We start from the raw sequence: 22942 nt of genomic DNA on the forward strand, positions 1-22942 counted from the left end.
ATAACCTTTTCTAGTAATTTTTTTAGGTGCATCATACCCGTCGTGCGTAAACTTTTCTTTTTATAATATTGTATTTTCTAGTTACCTCGAATTTCCAACTACCCGGCTCGATAAGAGGCCAAGTTTCTATTAGCCAAGTCCAAGCGAACTTGGCCAAGTTTTTTATCACTGGTCCACTAAATACCCCTTAACCAATAAGTAGTTTTTAGTTTTTTAATCGATGATTTTCTTTTATTTATTTTTATTTTTATTTTTTAACACGAGTCTTTCCTGGACTTTCCTGGATTTCTTAACTGTGCGAGTACCTTGAAACTACTAGCTGAAATGTCTTCGATTGAGAACTGCCTCGGAAAGCATGTTACATGTATCTTAAAAATTTTTAAAATACCGGACGAATTATAAGAATTTTTAATACTGTAGAAATTACAAAACAGAAATAGTCATGGGCTAGAAGAAAATTCCAAGCAAAAAAAAGGGGCATGTACAAACTATTAAGTTTCGGTACAAGGAAGTCATAGTCATTCTTAGCCATTAGAGGTGAAATCTAATGGCTTAAAATAAAATGCGTATACTTAATCCACTTGACCATGCAAACCATAGTAGAATTGTCACTATGTAATCATTAATCAATTGATAACGATCCTTTTAATCATCTTGCACCTGATTTTAGTGTAAGTTTTTAACTCTTAAACACTGTATCGGGACTCGGCCGATCTGAGATATATGGCCAGGCCGAGTACCTGATGACAATTTTGGGTATTTAAAAAATATAACTAAAAAAAATGAACAAAAATTGTTTAAAAAATTAAGTTGCATTATACAAGTTTTTTCTTACATAATTTAGATGTATTTAGCAAAGATTGGTGATTGTTTTTTTTACCATAAATCCCTATTTTTATATTTTTTTTTTAAAAAAATGTTTTAAAATATCCCCAACTATAGATATGGTCTTTCTATTCCATTTTTCTAATAATTCTTTTTAGCTCATTCAAACTCCTAAAGATTTTTTTTTTATTTTGATTTTTAGTACTTTTTTTTTTTTCAATTTATTCAGGGATTTTCATCAGCATGACTCAGTCGAGTCATGAGGACTCAGCCAGGGACCTCTTCCCTGGCTGGGGAGTCTCTGGAAACTGCTCTAAAATGGTCATTTCCTAGATGTAGAATGAAGTTTTAGTGCTATAATATGCTGAAAACCCCAGAAATTTTGGCACGATTAATCGCACCCGAACACTGAAAATTCTCCTATTTTTCTTGCAATTATCATAAAATTCCAAGAACCCAAACATGATGAGAACAACCGATTTCTGAAAAATCTTTAAATGATTTAGTCCTTTCAAAGAAAACAATCTCCAGTCGATTTTCAAAGCTAATCTTGTATATACTGTCTCAGCGACCCAAGAACTCACTATAATTCCTCAAAATCTCAGGTCCAATGGTGATGAAGCCTTTGTAAAAATCTATTCATGTAATTCAACTGTAACAGAATTGGCCATGGCTGGTGATCTATTCTCAGCACGCAATGTGTTTGATAAAATGACTCAAAGAGACACAGTGTCGCGGAATTTCTTGATACCTGGTTATTCGCGAAATGGCTACTATGAAGAAGCTCTGAGACTTTTTTCTAGATTCTTAAGTGAGAACTTAAGACCCAATGAAAGAACTTTCTCAGTTGCATTATCAAGTTGTGCAGAGACAAGAGCTCTAACCCAGGGTAAGCAAATTCATGGGCTACTGATAAAGACTGGTTTTTGTGGATATGTTTATGTGGGTACTTCTCTGATCACCTTTTATTCTAAGCAGTGATTTAAAAAATGCCGAGTCGAACCGAACTCTCCCGGTTCGACTCGGGAATCGACATTTGACGTGCCGATTCGGGCAAATCAATGGTTTAAAAAACGGATCGGTGATTCGGATCGGGCACCCAAAAAACCGATCCGGATCGGCGAATCGGCGATCCGGATCGGGAATCGGGTGAATCGGTCATAATAAAGCTTCAAAAAAATCCGAAAAAATTATTAAAATTCATTATAAATATTGTTTTTTAGGAATTCAATAAAAAATGAGGGTACTCCATTAAGAATTTTCATGTTTTTGAATGAATATGCGAATAGTGATATGTTCTTTCCCTGCATGAACTGCCATTCAGCATTTAATTTACATCACACAAAAGGATAAACATAGAATTATCATGGAATAAGTATATCAACATACATGGACTACAATAAAGCATAAAATTAGTAACATATGATCTAAAAATAAAATGATAGACGACGTTGTTATTCTTCTTGATCACGCTGGTGCCATTGATTGAATTCGTTTGACAATTCATTGATTCGATCTAAAAACGAATCATCGATATTAGCAGGCGTCTGACTATTCCCAAATCCCTGAGTGTTAGTGTTTTGTTGTGTTCCCAATCCAAAATCCCCGAAGCTTGTCTATCCTTCATGCTCACCAGCACTGTCGTGCTCATCCCTACACTGTTGCTGTTGGGACTCGATATGTGAATAATATGGCTGGGATAGGGTGCCTCAGAATCATCATCTATCTCATTTTCTCTTAGACCCCCTTCCCCTCCCTCATTAGGTGCAATATCACCGACATCTCCGACGAATTGTGGATACGTTGGCTGGCTGCTTCCTGTTTCATACTGCTCATCACTTTTTTCAAGATCTTCATCACCGATAGCCTCAAATAACGCTCTCTTGTGCAACACTGGCTCCTCCTCTTCTACTACCCATTGGTCTGCTGTGTCTGTGACAAATATTGTGTCTAAGTCTATCGGCCCATAGTCTTCAAGCTTCCTTCTTATTTGTCGCTCTCTGAGGTTTAAATTATAATGAACGTAGACTAGTTTATGAAGCTTCTCAGAAGCGAGTCGATTCCTCCTAGTAGTATACAACCATTGGAACGTACTCCGGATGCACTCACAGCCAGTAGCAGAACATGTCTGGGAGAGCACCTTGATTGCTATCCTCTTTAGATGAGGTGCATCAGTACCATATATCTCCCACCATTCAGCTGGATTAAAATGCAAAAAGCATTGTAAGGGCAAGAACAATTCATAAGATTAAATATATGAATGAACAAAATATTAGCGAGGGAATAACTTGGATCCATCATAGTTCGAGAATTCCTGGCAAATCTAGTTCCGAAGGATCCTATAGCATCCCTATACATAGCAAGCTAAAACAAATATATTACGTTTTAGTGCATTATTCCTCACAAATATAACAACTCAATGAAGTTTTTGCCCAAACATTAAATAATACCTCTTGTATTGCTGCTACTTGGTTTCGATGGCTTCTCTCCAACCTTGCAATAATCTATCTGACCCCTTCCCTAATCTTGTGGGGTTGTTCAGGTGTCAAATAGAAAAATTTTGGGTTGAAGTAGTAACCTAAAAAATATATAAATAGAAAAATATCATTCACAATTTCATAAAAAAATGATTTAAACTGAAACATTGTAATGATATAAATATATATTTACCAGCATAATGAATTGAACGTCCAAATTTGGTGTTCCACCTCCGTTTTATAATCTCGATCACTTTGTTAGCAAAACTACACTTCTCCCCAATAGCTGATTTCGCTCTTTCGATACTTTCATAAAGGATGCTCATGGTAGCTTTCTTGTCAGCATCCACCATTCTTAACACCGTGACCAAAGGGGCAGTGGCCTCTACAACACTAGAACATTGAGACCAGAACCACCTATTTGAGACTATGTTGTCCACTTTTATACCGATACTGGACTTCGAGAGGCGGTCATTTAACCACTCTTCACAGGTAAACAATCTCTTTAATGCACCTTCAGATTCTCGAATGGAGTTCACAGCTAAGTAATCGGTCGCAAAGCGGGTTATGGCAGGCCTGATTATCTCTTTTTTCTTAGAGTGTTCTCTAAACATAAATAAAATTTTAGAGTGGTTGTATATAAATCTCGACACCAACCTTGCTTCCTCTAGAGTCTCCTTCACAATTTTGATCTCACCGATCTCCTTTAACATAAGATCGATGCAGTGTGCAGCACACGGGGTCCATACTAGATGCTTCCTCTTATCCATCAACTTACTGCCCGCAGAAACACATGCATGCGCATTGTCCGTAATAAACTGGACTACATGCTTATCTCCCACCTCCTCCACTATCTGATCATATAGTCGTACGTAGAAGTTTGCATCCTTCTTCGTCCCTGATACATCTTTGCTAGACAAAAAAGCTGTACCTTTTGGGGAATAGACTAAGAAGTTTAAAAACTCATTTTTACTAACTTTATTCAACCAACCATCACTCATGAGAGTAATGCCTGTCCTTGGCCAACTCTGTTTATATTCTTCAATCCACTTTTTAACTTCCTCCACCTCTTCATCTAATATTGGCTCACTGAGCTCATATATCGTCGGGGGTTTTACCCGGGGCCCGACTATCTGGATTGCATTGACCGTAGGTGAAAAATATGGGCCATGGGCTGCATCAAAGGGAATCCTTTATCGTAGAACCATTTACCAACATATCTTCTTAACATGTTTCTTGTACCTTTAACCATGCCTTTCAGGGTCATCTGTTGTGATTTAGGCTTTGAGAGAAATGGGTCTTTACGACCATGACCTGCAATACTGGCACTCCTAGGTAACCTAGAAACAATTTCTTCAATATCTGATTCTCCTTGATACATATTGCCACCAACCCCTCCATACATATTTAAGCTGGGCCCGCCATACATGCTCGAGCTGGGCCCTCTATGCATATCTGAGCTAGGCCCACCATGCATATCTGAGCTAGGCCCACCATACATGTCTGAGCTAGACCCACTGGGCATTCTAAACCCACGTTCCCTCTGATATTGTTCATGTAAAGTCAATCTTGTGGCCATGTCCAGTTCATTATTATATTGCTCTTCTAGGTTATTATTTTATTGTTCTTCTGTATCATTCCTGCTTGATGGTGTATATAAACTAGCTATCTCCTCATTCATCCTATGTTTGGCAATTTTTTTACCTTTGTTAGCATTAAGAATTGCCGCCATCTGTTTTTTTACATTACTAGGAACACTAGTGCATGCAGAAACTTCTCCCTTAACCCCTGCCAAGTGTTGCTTGAACCTATGTACCCCACTACTTATCACTCTTTGACAATAATTACAAATAAATTTGTCTTTTTTGTTGGGATCAAGTCTGACCTCATGTTGTCATGCAGGGTCTTCTGCAGATCTTGACATGATTCAACTGTTTTAAGATGTAAAAAGTATAAGATTAACCTGACAGTTCAAAAAGAAAAACAATCACCATGTGTAGTGATAATATGTTGCGATAGTTCATGTAGTCATATTTGTTGTTATTTGTTATTGCAAAATACCTTTATTGACAATAATATTTTCGTACATATCAATTACAAACATTCAGGATAATATAATACAAAATGCAAGCTCCAAACATGGCTATAACTCAATTATCAAGAACATACATTTTTTGCATTAAAAAATTAATAATAAAAACAATTCTTCATAGAGCCAGCTAACATCAGTCATTCCAACTAAAAAATCCATGAACAACAGATAAAAAAAATACAGTTTGGCATTAAAAATATAATAACATGCATTTTTTTGCATAAATAATCTATCAACATACAATTTTTTCAACAAAAACTTTAACAATAAAAATTTAAAATATGGTTTAATACCTCATGATAATTAAAACCTTGTCACGATTTTCACAACTTTTCAAAAAATCATCATTTTTCATAAAATTCGATCATGAAAGCACAACAAACTCAAACAATAAAAATTAAAAATTAGGTTTAATACATCATAATAATAAAAACCTTATCACAATTTTCACATTTTTTCGGAAAATCATCATTTTTAAAAAAATTCGATCATGGATAAAACGAAATAAAAATAAAAGTACAGCAAATTTTCAAAAAATTGATCATGGATTAAAAAAAAAAAATCACAAATTTTCAAAAAATTCGATCATGGATTACAAAAAAAAATTCGATCATGGATTAAAAAAAAAAAAATCACAAATTTTCAAAAAATTAAATCATTGTTTACAAAAAATTCGATCATGGATAACAAAAAATTCGATCATGGATTACAAAAAATTCGATCATGGATTACATAAAATTCGATCATGGATTACAAAAAAAAAAAAAACATAAAAAAACAAAACAATCGATCTTGGATTACAAAAAAAGAAAAAAACAACTCGATCATGGATTACAAAAAATTCAATCATGGGTTACAAAAAATTCGATCATGGATTACAAGAAAAAAAAACGAACATTTGATCATGGATTACAAAAAATTCGATCATGGATTACATAAAATTCGATCATGGATTACAAAAAAACAAAAAAACAAAAAAAAACAAAAAATTAGATCGTGGATTACAAAAAAAGAAAATAACAATTCGATCATGGATTACAAAAAATTCAATCATGGATTACAAAAACTCTATCATGGGTTACAAAAGCCAAAAAAAACAAAAAATTCGATCATGGATTACAAAAAAAAAACAAACACTTCGATCATGGATTACAAAACATTCGATCATGGATTACAAAAAATTCTATCATGGGTTACAAAAAATAAAAAATAAAACAAAAAATTCGATCATGGATTACAAGAAAAAAAAACAAACAATTCGATCATGGATTACAAAAAATTCGATCATGGATTACAAAAAAAAAAAAAAAAAACAATTCAATCATGGATTACAACAAAATCGATCAAGTATTACAAAAAATTCGATCATAGATTACAAAAAACAAAAAAATAAAAAAAAATAAAAAAAATAAAAAAAAAAATTATGTTCTTCATAGAGCTATCTTACATAAGCCATTTTAACTCAAAAATCTATCTCTAAGTGAGTAAATTACATCCAATTGAGTACATTTTCTGATAAACAACAATATAAGGAATCAAAACCCTAAATTTTTAACACATTATTTCTAATATATCATGAAAAAAAAATCAAAAGGCCAAAAAAAAAAAAAAAAAAACAACGGAATTTTGGTTCCGCGGACATTTATGTGTTCATCTCTAAAATTTCATGCTGTAATTGACCAAATTACATAAAATTGAAAATTTTAAATCATAATAGACACAATAAAGATTAAAAACCCTACAAATTGAACTCATTATCTTCAAAATATGGAGTGAAATTAATCATATGACGGAAAAAAAAAAAAAAAACCCAAACTTCTTACCAGATTTTGTGAACCGGAGGCTTCAATCTCCAAAAAACTCTGTTTCTCTCAACGATTATCACAAATTAGTAACAAAAGGTTTTGATGCACAACTTTACGATCAAAATGCCTACAAATTTTGAAAGATTCATGCCCTATTTGACATGAAACACAAGAAAAGGCGAAAACCCTAAAAATGCAAGTTTCGTGATCCAAAAACATCAAAATTTTCAACCATTTAAACCGTGTAAAAGCTGAATAAAGCTGTTTACAACCTGCAAATTAGATCACATGCCAAAAAAAACAAAAAAATGATCAAAAAATGACAAATTTTGAGAATCCCGTGAAGAACACTTTGCAACCCGTGTTCTTCACAGGACTCGCCGATTTCGTAAGGCGAATCGGGGAGTCACTGTGCGGAATCGTCCGATTCTCTCTAGAACCGGACGATTCCCGAGTCGAACCGGGCTCGACTCGGCATTTTTTTAAACACTGGGGCAAATTACATGAAATCGCCCGGTTCCAAAGAGAACTGGGCGATTCTGTACAGTGACTCGCCGATTCACTGTACGGAATGGGCGAGTCCCGTGAAGAACACGGGCTGCACAGTGTTCTTCACGGGATTCTTCAAAATTTATCATTTTTTTATCATTTTTCTTGTTTTTTTTGCCATGTGATCGAATATGCAGGCTTTATGCAGTTTTTTTCAGCTTTTTTATGGATTAAATGGTGGAGAAATTTCGTGTTTTTGGATCATGAAAGTTGCGTTTTAGGGTTTTCACATTTCCTTGTGTTTTATGCCAAATAGGGCATGAATCTGTGAAAATTTGTAGGCATTTTGAATCGTAAAGTTGTTCATCAAAAAATTTTGTTACGAATTTGTGATAATCGTTGAGAAAAACGGAGTAATTTAGACATTGAAGGCTCAGGTTCACGAAACCAAGTAAGAACTTTGGGTTTTTTTTTTTTTTTTTTTTCCGCCATATGATCAATTTCACTGCATAGTTTGAAAATAATGAGTTACATTTGTAGGGTTTTTAATCTTTATTGTGTCTTTTTATCATTTAACATATTCAATTTTATTTAACAACCTAATTTTTTAGATGAACACAGTGATGTTTGTGAAAAAACATTTCTACTGTCTTTGTTTTTTTTTTCCGCCTTTCGATTTTTTGTTCACGATATATTACAAATAATGTGTTAGATTTCTAGGGTTTTTAATCGTTATAGTCTTGTTTATAATTAGATGTATTCAATTTGATCTGATTATTCAATTTGAGCTTCATTTTTTAGATTCAATGTCTGTTGTCTGTGAAGAACTGCTTTTTTTTTTTGCTCAATTTAATCGATTTGATTTGATTTATTGATGATAATGTGTTCATAATTTAGGGTTTTAATTCCTTATATTGTTGTTTATCAAAAATTGTACTCAATTGGATGTAATTTATTCGCTTGGAGGTGGATTTTTGAGTTAAAATGGCTGATGTAAGGTGGCTCTGTGAAGAACAAATTTTTTTTTTTTTTTTTTTTTTTTTTTGTAATCCATGATCCAATTTATTTTGTAATCCATGATCGAATTTTTTTTGTAATCCATGATCGAATTTTTTGAAATCCATGATCAAATTGTTTTTTTTTTTTTTATATAATCCATGATCGAATCTCTAAATTACTGTGTTTTTCTCAACGATTAAAGGTACAAGAAACATGTTGGGAAGATATGTTGGTAAATGGTTCTACGATAAAAGGATTCCCTTTGATGCAGCCAATAGCCCGTATTTTCCATCTATGGTCAATGCAATCCAAAGAGTCGGGCCCGTGATAAAACCCCAGACGACATATGAGCGCAATGGGCCAATATTAGATGAAGAGGTGGAGGAAGTTAAAAAGTGGATTGAAGAATAAAAACAGAGTTGGCCAAAGACAGGCATTACTCTCATGAGTGATAGTTGGTTGAATAAAGTTAGCAAAAATGAGTTTTTAAACTTCATGACCTATTCCCCAAAAGGTACAGCTTTTTTGTCTAGCAAAGACGTATCAGGAACGAAGAAAGATGCAAACTTCTATATACGGCTATATGATCAGATAGTGGAGGAGGTAGGAGATAAGCATGTAGTCTAGTTTATTACGAACAATGCGCGTGCATGTGTTTCTGCGGGCCGCAAGTTGATGGAGAAGAGGAAGCATCTAGTATGGGCCCCATATGCTGCACACAGCATCGATCTTATGTTAGAAGAGATCGGTGAGATCAAAATTGTGAAGGAAACTCTAGAGGAAGCAAAGTTGGTGTCAAGATTTATATACAACCACTCTAAAATATTATTTCTGTTTAAAGAACACTCTAAGAAAAAAGAGATAATCAGGCTGCCATAACCCACTTTGCGATCGATTACTTAGCTATGGACTCCATTCTGCAATCTAAAGGCGCCATAAAGAGATTGTTTACCTGTGAAGAGTGGTTAAATGACTGCCTATCGAAGTCTAGTACCGGTATAAAAGTGGACAGCATAGTCTCAAATAAGAGGTTCTGGTCTCGATATTTCAATGTCGTAGAAGCCACTGCCTCTTTGGTCACGGTGTTAAGAATGATGGATACTGACAAGAAAGCTACCATGGAAATCCTTTATGAAGGTATCGAAAGAGCAAAATCAGCTATTGGGGAGAAGTGTAGTTTTGTTAACAAAGTGATCGAGATTATAGAACGGAAGTGGAACACCAATTTGGACGTCCAATTCATTATGCTGTTAAATATATATTTATCTCACTAGAATGTTTCAATTTAAATCATTTTTTTATGAAATTGTAAATGACATTTTCTATCTATATATTTTATATGTTACTACTTCAACCCAAAAAAATTTTATTTGACACCTGAACATCCCTACAAGATTATGGAAGGGGTCAGATACATTATTGCAAGGTTGGAGAGAAGCCAGCGAAACCAAGTAGCAGCAATACAAGAGGTATTATTTAATGTTTGGGTAAGAACTTTATTGAGTTATATTTTTGAGGAATAATGCATTAAAACGAAATATATTTGTTTTAGCTCACTATGTATAGGGATGCTATAGGATCCTTCGGAACTAGACTTGCCAGGAACTCTCAAACTAAGATGGATCCAGGTTATCCCCTAGCTAATATTTTGTTCATTCATATATTTAATCTTATGAATTGTTCTTACCCTTACAATGCTTTTTACATTTTAACACAACTGAATGGTGGCAGATATATGGTACTGATGCACCTCACCTAAAGAGGATAGCAATCAAGGTGCTCTCCCAGACATGTTCTGCTACTGGCTGTGAGCACAACTGGAGTACGTTCCAATGGTTGCACACTACTAGGAGAAATCGACTTGCTACGGAGAAACTTCATAAACTAATCTACGTTCATTACAACTTAAACCTCCGAGAGCGACAAATAATAAGGAAGTTTGAAGACTATAGGTCGATAGACTTAAACACAATATTTGTCACAGACACAGTAGAGCAATGGGTAGTAGAAGAGGAGGCGTCAGTGTTGCACAAAAGAACGTTCCTTGAGGCTATCGATGAGAAAGATCTTGAAGAAAGTGATGAGCAACATGAAAGAGGAAGCAGTCAGCCAACATATCCACAAATCGTCGAAGATGTCGATGATATTGCACCTAATGAGGGATAATAGGAAGGGGGTCTAAGGGAAAATGAGAGAGATAATGATTCCGAGACCACCCTATCTCAGCCATATTATTTATATATCGAGTCCCAACAACAACAGGGTAGGGATGAACACGACATTGTAGGTGAGCATGAAAGATGGACAAGCTACGGGGATTACGGATTGGAAACACAACTGAACACTAACACTCAGGGATGTGGATATAGTCAGACGCCTGCTAATATCGATGATTTGTTTTTAGATCGAATCAATGAATTGTCAAACACATTCAATGAATGGCACCAACGTGACCAAGAAGAAAAACGACGTTGTCTGTCATTTTATTTTTAGATCATATGTTACTAATTGTATGCTTTATTGTAGTCCATGTATGTTGATACACTTATCCCATGATAATTCTATGTTTATCCATTTGTGTGACGTAAATTAAATGGTAAACAGTAGTTCATGCAAAGAAAGAACATATCAATATTCGCATATTCATGAAAAGAAATGAAAATTCTTAATGAAGTACCCTCATTTTTTATTGAATTCCTAAAAAACAATATTTATAATGAATTTTAATAATTTTTTTGAATTTTTTTGAAGCTTTAATCTGACTGATTCACCCGATTCCCGATTCTGATCGGTTTTTGAGGTGCCCGATCCGGGTCCCCGATCCGCTTTTTAAACCATTGATTCTAAGTGCAGAGATCCAGGTTCTTTAATGGAGATTTTTAATGGTATAACTCAATGTAATTTGGCCTCGTGGAATGCTCTTCTTTCTAGGTTTGCATCAAACTTTTGGATCAGTGAAGCTCGATGGGTCTTTGATCACATGCCATTAAAAAATGTTGTCATGGACTTCTATGATTAATGGGTATGTTGAGATGAAGAAAATTAATGAAGCATATAGATTGTTTAGTTCCATGGCCAAGCGAAATTAAGTTACATGGGCTGTTATGATATCCGGTTTTGTTAATGATGGGCGATATGAAAGGGGACTAACACTATTTGTTGGTATGATGGCTTGTATAAAAGATTTCAGAGCCATTAAACCTATGGTTATTAGTGCTTTCAATGCTTGTGCAGGTATAAAATTTGTTAATTTGGGTATGGCAATTCATGGATTTATTTTGAAAATTGGTTTGGATTTTGATGGGATTCTGCAGTCTTCTATTATAACCTTTCATGCGAAGTGTATGCCTATTAAGGAAGCAAGAGTTGAGTTTGAAAGAATGCAGGTTCAATCCATTGGATCTTGGAATGCCATTCTTTTTGGGATAGTTCAGTCATATGAAAGAGTTATACAAACTTTAGAAGCAATAAACCTTTAAACATTTGACAATTACCCCAATCACAATCATAACTAAAATTCACCTCAATCATCAAAGACAATCAATTTTCTCTCATTCAAACTTCATGGCAATGATTTTTTATGTTTTTCCTAGAAAAACTATTCTATACATCAAATAGTCAGGATTAATTAAATTGAATATTGGATTCTTTAACCATTTCCTGAAGTAAAATTCCACAACAAACTCAACAAATTTCCTGCTGATTTCCTTGAGAAATGTTGTTATTTACAAAAAATTCCAATCAATCTATAACAAGTTGTTTTTTTTCTTGTTCGCTGATTCTATAACTACATTCCCTATGCTTGATATTGAAAAATAAAAAGTAAGCTTAATCTAAACCTATGGCAAAAAAGAAAGCAATATTGCAATTTTTTTTCTTTCATTTCTTCACGACCAACAAAAGAACTATCAATCAAGAAAAAAACAAAAAAGCTAACCATGAATCAAATTTAAGCAATCTCATTGATTATCTCATTTTCAGATGATAGCAATCATAAAAAAGAAAAAAAAAAAAAGGGGACACCAAATGGTTATGATTGTCACCTGTGTAGGTGAAGAAACTAGATGAAAACAAGAATTAGAAAATGAGAGAACTGTGAAATTTAGCTGGAATGGAGAGAGGAGGGTTTGAAAGGGAGGGATGAGGGGCAAGGTTTCTACATAGAACTGTTTACCAAAAAAAACAGCCAAATTATTTTTTCACTACAGAGAACAATTTACCACAAAACAATATTTAGAGAAAACCCTAGATTCATTTTCACCACGTTTGGAACCTAGAGAAAAAATCAAAGAGACCAAACAAACTATGGGATAGAGAAAAAACTAGAGAGAGAGAGAAAAACCAAAGAGAGAAAAAACTGAGATGTACCTTTGTGAGGAGGCTCGTAGGCTCGTCTCTGCTCTGTGGTTAGGGCAGTCGGGGGCAAGCAAATACCCTCTTCTTCGCTAGGGCAGTCGGGGATGGGTAACTTACTTTTACCCTTCAGCGAGGTTCCCTTTTCAAGTTCCGTGTTGTTACACGGCCTATTTGATAATTGGAAGGTAAATGTTTTCTGGAAATTGGAAGTTCTTCTTTGCTGGGAAGAAAGAACTGTAAGAAGTTCAAGGTTTCTGTATTTGATAACCTGCTGAAATGTTAAAGAAGTTCTAAGTATCTGTGTATGATAACGTGCTGGAAGATTAGGAAGTTCTGGATCTGTGTTTGATTAGTTGTAGAAGTTATAGGTAAGATGTCAAATCTTAAGGTTGAGACCTAGAAAATATTAATTTTTTAATGGGATTTGATAGTGGAAACATTGGTAACAAGCAACTGAATTTACTTAAAAACAGATTACAAACACTAGAACAATAAGATAGGTTATTTAAACAAAGTCATAGAGAGGATAGTACTATGACCTAGCAATATGCATACAATCTCCATACAGAACAACTATCACCATCAGAACTCCAAATCTATACTGCTAATAAAAAACATAATCAAGTAAATCTTGATGAAATTCATATTGTAAAAGAAAACCAGTTAATCAAAATCAAAAGAAAAAAGATCCAGCAAATGCATCAATCAGAGAACCACATACCCTTTACAAATATACCAAATAGACCTGAATTCCTCACATAGGTGAAACACAATACCCCATCTTATAAAACCCCAAATCAACATGGTAAGTCTAGAAAATCCACCGAAAATTCTAAATCATCAAAGCATGGCATGAAAAGATCTAAATTTGGTCCAATATATGCGGTAAAGAAGCATCACACACAACACTTAATCGAAACTGAGATACATAGATACCATACTTGATAAGCAGAATCCATTGTGGACAAACCCTAAATTTGCAGAGGAAGGGATTAGCCATAAAAATTTGCATAATCTCGTAAATTTTCTACCATGCCAAAGAACATATCCCAACCTAGCTGAATTTTGTCTTAGTGAAAAAAAAAAAAAATTTGCACAAGATTTTTTCTTGCAATAGATATATTTCCCTTGTTGGTATAGACAGGTGATAAACGAGGTAGAGTAAGCAAGTATGGTTTCTGACTTTTTGCCAATAACTAGTAGTTGTATCAAACATAAAAGAGGAGATATTGAAGTTCAAGAATATGGTGGTCCTGTGAACTGCCATTTTTCGATACCATATGTAGACAATAATGATGCCGCTCAAGAATTGAACATATAAGATACTATCCCTTGCACCTATCAATAGGTGAAAACGAAGTCATGCTGAAAGAAACTATTCACTTCATAACAAAATTGAGTGGAATGATTTGGGCTAGGGTAACAAACCTCACAAAAAACAAAAACTTTAGGAGCAGATAAACCCGAATGCATGTCCAGTGGGATAAAACATTTTCTAGAAATGATCTAGAGAGGTAAACCCTAATGCTTGTCCCTTTAAACCAGTGAGATAAACCATTTTCTAAATATGGCCTAGACAGATAAACCTGAATGGCTGTCCCTTTAAACAAATAAATGGAAGTTGGTGAAACCCTAGAGAGAGACACTGAGCAATCTTTCTTCTCAATACAGAGAGAGAGAGATGGGAAGAATACCATTTTCTAGAAATAGAGAAAGAGAGAGAGAGGAGTGAAGTACCTGGTGAAAATGGCAAGGAAGGAAGAAGAGAGGCTGGTTGAGTTGCAGGCGAGAGGCTGGAGCGGCTGAGCGGAGAACAGAGGGGTGAAGAAATTTTTTTAGGGTGACAGTTTTATCGGGCGACCTTCAAATACGAAGTTTGTTTTCTAAGTTCTCTGGTTTTCGAAGGAATTTTTGTTGTGAGTAAAGGTGGGAGAGCTTAAGGAGGCGAAAACAGCGAGGGTTTAAGCTCAGTTGAACTTAACATAGGCCAAGGGTTTTAGTATGGTATAGAACTACGAGTGTGGTTTCTATAAGGTTGCCACCTTAAACAATCCAATTAAGGTGCACCTCCAAATTTTACCATGACATGCCAATTAAGGTGTCATGACATGTAAATTTGATGTAATTTTTTTTTTAGGATTATCTTACAATCTATTTTCATCTTTACTTGTAAAATTTGAAACTCTAAAAATGATTAAAATCAAGTAGATCTATAAACATATAAAAATTTTGAAAACGAACTGTCTAAATAATGTGCTGCAGATGCACTATTTTTGAGACTCAAAATCTTTTTTTTTTTTTTTCATATTCATACGTTGCGATGTGGAGATGATCGGTTAGAGGGTTTTTTAACATTAAAACAACCTTTTCTGGTAGATTTTGATGCGCATCTGTAATTCTACCTTTTAAAATTGCATCATTGTATAAACTTTTTCCTGTATTAAAAAGTATAGGACCCGGTTTTTATGTGGCCAAGCCTACATATGTAGAAATGCGGACCTCTCAATAAATCTATTTTTGAGATGGATTTTAAGACTTGATTTTTAAGGACATGTAATCTCTAACATGGAGACCATGAATATGAATAAATAAATAAATTTTAAAAAGCTAAAAATAATAATTCTAGTAAGAAAACATTTGGACCATTAGTTTCCGTTGTTTTTAGATGGAGCACCTACTTGCATCCATCTTTAAGATATATGCTTTACGCTTTCTAGACCACCTATGTAGAAATGAGGTCCAGCCCACATGAAACAATTTTCCAAAAGTATATTACTGCCTGAGAGTAAATAAAAGCTGGGGATTAAATGGGACTTGAAAATTAAATTGATTTTTCATTACAATGTTTTAAAAACAGGAAAATATTAGTATTAGACCCTTAAAAAAATCATTAAAGGAGTCAAATTATCCTTATTAATATTACACTATTTTTGAAGCTTTAAACTTTATAAATAAATATGAAAACATATTTTAAGTCTATCACAAAGATTTTTAGTATTGAAACCATATTTCTCGACACTATTCGAAGGTAGTCTCTAATTTGATTGTTGAGAGCCTATGCTCTACTACCCAAACCGCACCCATATATATATATATATATATATATATATATATATATATATATATAGACAGTATCCTGTAAGAGATAAAAGATACATTCTTACTAAAGAAACCAAATTAAATTTGCATCCAAGAAAGTTGGTCCGAGAGTTAAGACAAGAAACAAGGGAAAATCTATTGCAAAGTACCGCCAAGGCCAGGAAGAGCCGCTTAGAGAAAATGCTGGACCCCTGAATGTCCAGATTGTTATTATCCGCAACCTACGGATGGCAAATCTAATTAGGAATCTTACAAGTAAAAATGCAACTTCATCTCAAACACTTAGAGTGAAAAATAAGGAACAAATCATAATAAATGACATTGAAGATCATATTTCAAATTGGAATATACCAAAAGTACCAATACATGACATTTATCATAAGGGATCATTTAAATTCAAGATGGGTTATGCCATCAAGACAGTAGAAGAAAGTTTATCTGTAACTCAAAATCAAGAAGACTTTCAACTACTATCAAGAAAAGTTATTGAAAAACATAAAGAAAATAATTACAAATATTTACACATTGGTTTAATCCAAATAGCAGTGAAACCTTTGACCCGACTAGGGTTGAACACCTCTGTACTTGTATGCCTAAGAGATACAAGACACAATAATTTCACAGACTCTCTACTTGGCATGGTTGAATCAAGCCTTTGTAGTGGTCCAATATATTTTAATTGTTTTCCAAATTTTTCGGTTTCTTTAACTGATATAAATATTCTAGATATACTAACAATAAATTTAAAAACTCATGGTTTTAATATGATCCATGGTTCTCAAAATTTAGCCTTAGTATATAGAATATATTATAAAGTTCTGAATACCTTATGTCCAAATATTATGAGAATTGATAAAAAAGATCAAACCATATTATTTCAAACAAATATGGAAAAGTCGAATACAATTGTACCTAAAACCATTAAGTGGTCAGATATTGTTCTGCCACAGTCATGGGCTTTACAACATGCAAATCAACCCCAAGAAATTCCAAGAAATAGTATTCCAAATCAAATAATAGAACATCCAGATGGAAATATTGAAATAAAGTTTCAACAATTAGAAGTACAGGATGATATAAATATTAATCGAAAAAAGAATAAAAAACCATTACTACCTAGTAGAAAATCTTATTCTACTACCCCTGATGTCATTATACTACCTTTTCCTTCCCCATCTTCTTCACAATCAATATCTCGTTTCAGATTTAAAATTACAAGGAACAAGAAGAACAACTGATCATGTTGTTATTCCTACATATACCCCTGAATCAAATATAGCATATACTTCTGAACCTAGTATAGAAGAATTTCAAATATTAACATTACAAATTGAAGATGATATAGAAGAAGAAATAAATCCATATGATCAATATTCTGATGAATATATGGCAGCATACTTGGCAGCCAAATTGGAAAGGAAAAGAAGAAAACTTGATAAAAATTATATCAGACAAGATTATTCATCTGATGAAAATAAACAAATCCGAGAATGGTATTTGAAAACATTTCAACCTAGGTTAATAGAATTAATGCATATAAACTATAATAAATTTCTTAAAAAAGAAAGAATAACCAAAGGGTTTTTTATATGGTTAAAAGAAATATGTAGTCAATATAATATTACTATACCCTCATTTGACAACATTCAAACAATAGAAGAAAAAATATATATCAGTACGGATGGTACTACCACTGCTAGTATACACCCTCCTGAAAAAAGTATAATACTCAAAGCAGTCATCCCATTTAAGGATGAACCACCACAGCCACAATCAATATATGATATAATAGCTACTCCTTATAAAGTCTTACCAAAAGAACTTGGTAAGAAACAGGAATTGATTCCTCACATTGTGGAACAAAATAATTATACAAATTTGTATATGCAATCTTTAGGTAAACAGGCAGAACGAATAGAAAGACTTGTTTCAAAAGAACAACCTTCTGCTACACCTATACCTAAAGCAGTTCTGTTCAAACCACCTCCAGAATTAAATAAAAATAAATTTCATATTGGAGATAACAATAAATCCTTGATGGATCAATTAATAGCAAAGTTATCCCAATTAGAAATCAAAGGGATACCTTCTCCCAAAATAAATATTCCTGCACCCACTATTACCAGTTCATTCCCTGAATCTTCTGATAAAGGAACGGCAAAGTTACCTGAGCATGAAACAATGATGCTCCAGGAAGAAGAACCAATAATAGAAGATACTATCCAAAATCAAGAAAATGCATTTATGGATACCACTCCTATTACTGAAACTATAAATAGAATAGCCTATGGAAAAAATTGGAAACCAATAACAGCTTTACCATATCATAAAAGACCTACACCGATTGATATTCAAATGGAAGAAGATGCTATACAACAAGTAGTATCATATTCAGGAAGATCAATAGTAAACTGGACAATAGATGGATTATCTGAATTGAAAATATTAGATGTCATGAGACACATGACAATGTTTGCCTCTGCAAATAAAATGGAAGGCAACCCTGATCAAGAGGTTGCAAAGGCAATAGTTAATGGATTTACTGGCTGGTTAAGAGGATGGTGGGATTTCTATGTAGATGATGAAACCAAGAATAGAATCCTCACAAATACTAGACAATGGATCGCCAAAAATGAACAAAACCAAGAAATTATATATACTGAAAGTGATGCAGTAAATACCTTAATATATACCATTACTTTACACTTCATAGGAAGTACAGCACTACTAGCAGCAAGATCGGAAGATTTGCTATCTAATCTCCGCTGTCCTACGCTATCTCATTATAAATGGTATAAAGACGTATTTTTCTCAAGATTATTAATACGAGAAGATTGCCAGTTAGACCACTGGAAACAAAAATTTATAGCTGGTTTACCATATTTATTCGCAGAAAAAGTCAAAGAAAGACTGCGAAAGAAACATAATGGAATCATAATATATTCATCATATACACTTGGAGAATTATCAGCAGAAATATGTGCTGAGGGATTAGCCTTATGCACAGATATGAAACTCAAAAGGCAATTACATAAACAAAAAATCACTAAGAGTAAAGAACTTGGTAACTTTTGTGAACAGTTTGGATATTATCTTGATAGAAAAAATATGCCTGAACAATTATACAAGAAAAAGAAAAAATATAAAAAGGAAAAATATAAATCCAAAAATAAAGATAAGAAAAAATATTATAAAAAGTCTAAATGAAAACTAATCAATAAATTTTCTCCCAATACAAAAAGAAAGAGAAAACTACCAGTATGTTATAAGTGTGGTAAAGTAGGACATTACAAACATCAATGTAAATTAAAAAAGAAGATAGATTCATTACATTTAGATGAAACAATAAAATCAAAATTATATAATATCATCAATTATGATTCAACTTCTTCTACCTCTACTGATTCCCATATAGACCAAATTCAGGATGATGATCTTATCTGGACAGAATCCTCTGATTCTTCCAATACTTCTGATACATAATCATCCAGTTCAATCAAAGATAATGATTGTAGTTGTCCAATACCTACACATAATGTACACACACTTACCCAAGAAGATAATTTCATCTTGGACATTATTGACAAAATTATTGATCCAAATGAAAAAAGATCTGTCATTACTCAGTTTATTTCTATAACAATAAATAAAGCAAAAACACCTCCCATCAATAGATCTCCTGATGAATATAATTTTGCTTCAATAATGAAGAGAGTAAGTGAACAACATACTTCTCAAAAAGAGCCTACAATTTCAGATCTCAAAAGAGAAATTAAAGAAATAAAAAATGAAGTACTCCAATTAAAAAATAGGATTAAATCTTTAGAATTACAACAACTATCTCAACAAGATACTGATACTAATGAAATAGAATTCGATCAACTTATGACATATGAACCAGATCCACCATCAGATATTCCAGAAACTTCAGAAGCCAAACCACATATAATAACCATTCCCTCTGTCAATCTAATAGACAAAATAGTAGTTCAAAAATGGTTTGTCCAAGTCAAAATTATAGTTGCAAAAGATTATAGTTTTGAAACATCAGCCTTAATAGACTCAGGCGCTGACTTGAATTGTATCAATGAAGGGTTAGTACCTTCCAAATATTTTGATAAAACTACTCAAATATTAAATACAGCAGATGGAAGTAGAATATTTATCAAGTATAAATTATCTAATGCTTCTGTTTGTAATAATCATCAATGCCTTGATACACCATTTATCATGGTAAAAGGATTAAGCCAAGCAGTAATACTTGGAGCCCCATTCCTTACTTTACTATATCCTTTGATCATAGATCAAACAGGAATATCTTCAACTATTCAAAATATACCAATACATTTTAATTTTATCCATAAACCAAAATTAAAAGAGTTGAATAATGTCAAAAGTCAATTACAAAATAAAGAAAGATTTCTTTGCACCTTAAAACAAGAAATCAAATATAAATCTATTGAAGAACAAATACATACTCCTTCAATACAACAAAAAATCCAATCAATACAACACCATATAGAAACTTCTATATGCAGTGAACACCCCAATGCTTTTTGGGAAAGAAAAAAGCATACTATCAGCCTACCATATGAACAAGGATTCGACCAATACAAATGAATACTATCTTATTAGATATGTGCCGCAAGGAGATGTCAAGATGAAGGGCCTTCCTTCAAGAATGCATCTTCTTATTAAAGCACAAGGCTGGAACCCAAAATAGGGCAGTTGATGCTTTAAGTAGAAGGGTAGTGTTGCTTAGTACTTTGTCTATGGAAGTATTGAGGTTTGAAGTGATAAAAAACCAATATAAAGTTGACCCAATTTTCAGCAAGGTCCTTGAAGGCGAGACCCTATGGGTGAGTATCTCATGCATGATGGTTGTTTATTTAAAGGTGTGCGATTATGTATACCTGATTGCTCCTTAAGGGCGAAGATAATCATGGAGCTTTATGGTGGAGGCTTAGGTGGGCACTTTGAGAAGGACAAAACTATGGCTATGGTTGAAGAAAAATATTTTTGGCCACGTATACGAAGGTATGTTGATCGATTTGTGACCCGATGTCGAACTTGTCAAGTATCTAAAGGTCACACACAAAATACAGGTCTCTATACTCCTCTTTCTGTTCCAGATGCCCCATGGGTTGATATCTCTATGGAGTTTGTACTTGGACTTCCACGTGTCACACGAGATATGGACTCTATTTTTGTTGTTGTTGATCAATTTTCCAAAATGGCACATTTTATTCCTTGTAAGAAAACTATGGTTGCGACACATATTGGCAATCTCTTTTTCAAAGATATTGTAAGGTTACATGGTGTTCCTAAGTCTATTACATCTTATCAGGATACAAAATTCTTAAGTCATTTTTGACGCACTTTGTGGAAGCGCATGGGAACTAAACTTCAATTTTCTAGCGCTTATCATCCTCGAACAGATGGGCATACCGAAATAGTGAATAGGAACCTTAGTAACCTCTTGAGGAGTATTGTTGGAAATAGCATATCTCAGTGGGACCTCGCTTTGCCCTAATGTGAGTTTGCTTACAATAGTTCAATGAATCAGTCTACAGGAAAATCACCATTTGAGATTGTTAATGGGCGGACTCCTAATCATGTACTGGACCTAGTGCCATTACATGCCAAGTAAGATAAGTGATGACGCTAATGCTTTTGCTTAACATATTCAAGATTTGCAAGCTCAAATCAAAAAGCAAATTGAAGAAAACAATGCAAAGTATCGAAAAGCCTCAAATGAGCATAAAAGAGAGAATATTTTCAACGATGGTGAGTTAGTAATGGTGTATTTGCGAAAGAAGAGATTTTCATTGGGAACCTATAATAAACTCAAGTCCAAAAAGGTAAGCCCTTGCCGCATTTTGAAGCAATATGGGAACAATGCATATAAGGTGGAATTACCAAAGGCATTGGATATCTCCCCGATAGTTAATGTTACTGACTTATTTGAGTTTCATAGGGACCCTCTAGAAGTCGAAGAAGTAATTGATATGATGAAGTAATTACTGAGAAAGAAATGTGAGGAAATTGAGCAAGTTTTGAAGACCGACTCAAAAGGGTTATCGCCAATATGTAGTCAAATAGAAAGTCAAGCCATACTCTGATAGCACGTAGATTTCTGAGCAAAAGCTCAAAAGGGTGGATCCAGACTTATTATCGCATCTATATTAAAGCCAACTCGCCGAAGTCGAGTTCCTTTCAACTGGGGGGAATGATGCAGTCATGCCAACTCGTCGGAGTCGAGTTGAGTTCCTTTCAGCCAAGGGGAATGATGTAACCATGCCCCGGAATGATGCAACTATGCCCAGTCGATAGCCTTTCAACTGGGGGAATCGATAGCCTTTCAACTGGGGGAATCGATAGCCTTTCAACTAGGGAGAATGATACAGCCATGCCCAATTGATAGCCGCCGGAGTCGAGTTCCTTTCAACTGGGGGAATGATGCAGCCATGCCCAGTCGATATTTCGTGGCTAGGCCAAGAAGGGTTGTAGGACCCAAGAAGGAAAGAAAGAGGCAATGATGTAATAAGAGGATTATTTGGGTTTATTTTAATTGTTACTTCTTTATTTCTTTAGGGAAGTTTACTCATTTATTTTAGGTTGAGTTATTTAACTAGTTATTTTGCCATGAACGTCAGGTTATTTTAGGTTATGAGTTATTTAACTAGTTATTTTGCCAAGAACATTTGGTGTTGGGAGGTGGATATTTCAGGCTACATTTTATTTAACTAGTTATTTTGCCACGAACGTTTGGTGTTTGGGAGGCTGATATTTTAGGTTAT

The 22942-nt window shown here is 33.9% G+C and overlaps 1 protein-coding gene across 1 annotated transcript in view; it reads right to left on the reverse strand.

The window, feature by feature from the left end:
- Positions 1-1304: 1304 nt before the first annotated feature.
- Positions 1305-22942, reverse strand: part of LOC110008011 (uncharacterized) — a 31934-nt gene continuing 10296 nt past the window's right edge. The window contains exons 3-5 of the mRNA XM_088858308.1: positions 16292-16363; positions 13056-13311; positions 1305-3024 (exon numbers count right to left, since the gene is read on the reverse strand). Coding sequence (XP_088714434.1) covers positions 2342-3024; positions 13056-13311; positions 16292-16363 — 1011 coding nt within the window. The 3' untranslated portion in view covers positions 1305-2341. The remainder of the gene's footprint in view (positions 3025-13055; positions 13312-16291; positions 16364-22942) is intronic.

This window comes from Amborella trichopoda, chromosome 2 (genome assembly GCF_054954075.1).
Source record: "Amborella trichopoda isolate Santa Cruz 75 chromosome 2, AtrichopodaSantaCruz75HAP2 v2.0, whole genome shotgun sequence".
NCBI lineage: Eukaryota > Viridiplantae > Streptophyta > Magnoliopsida > Amborellales > Amborellaceae > Amborella > Amborella trichopoda.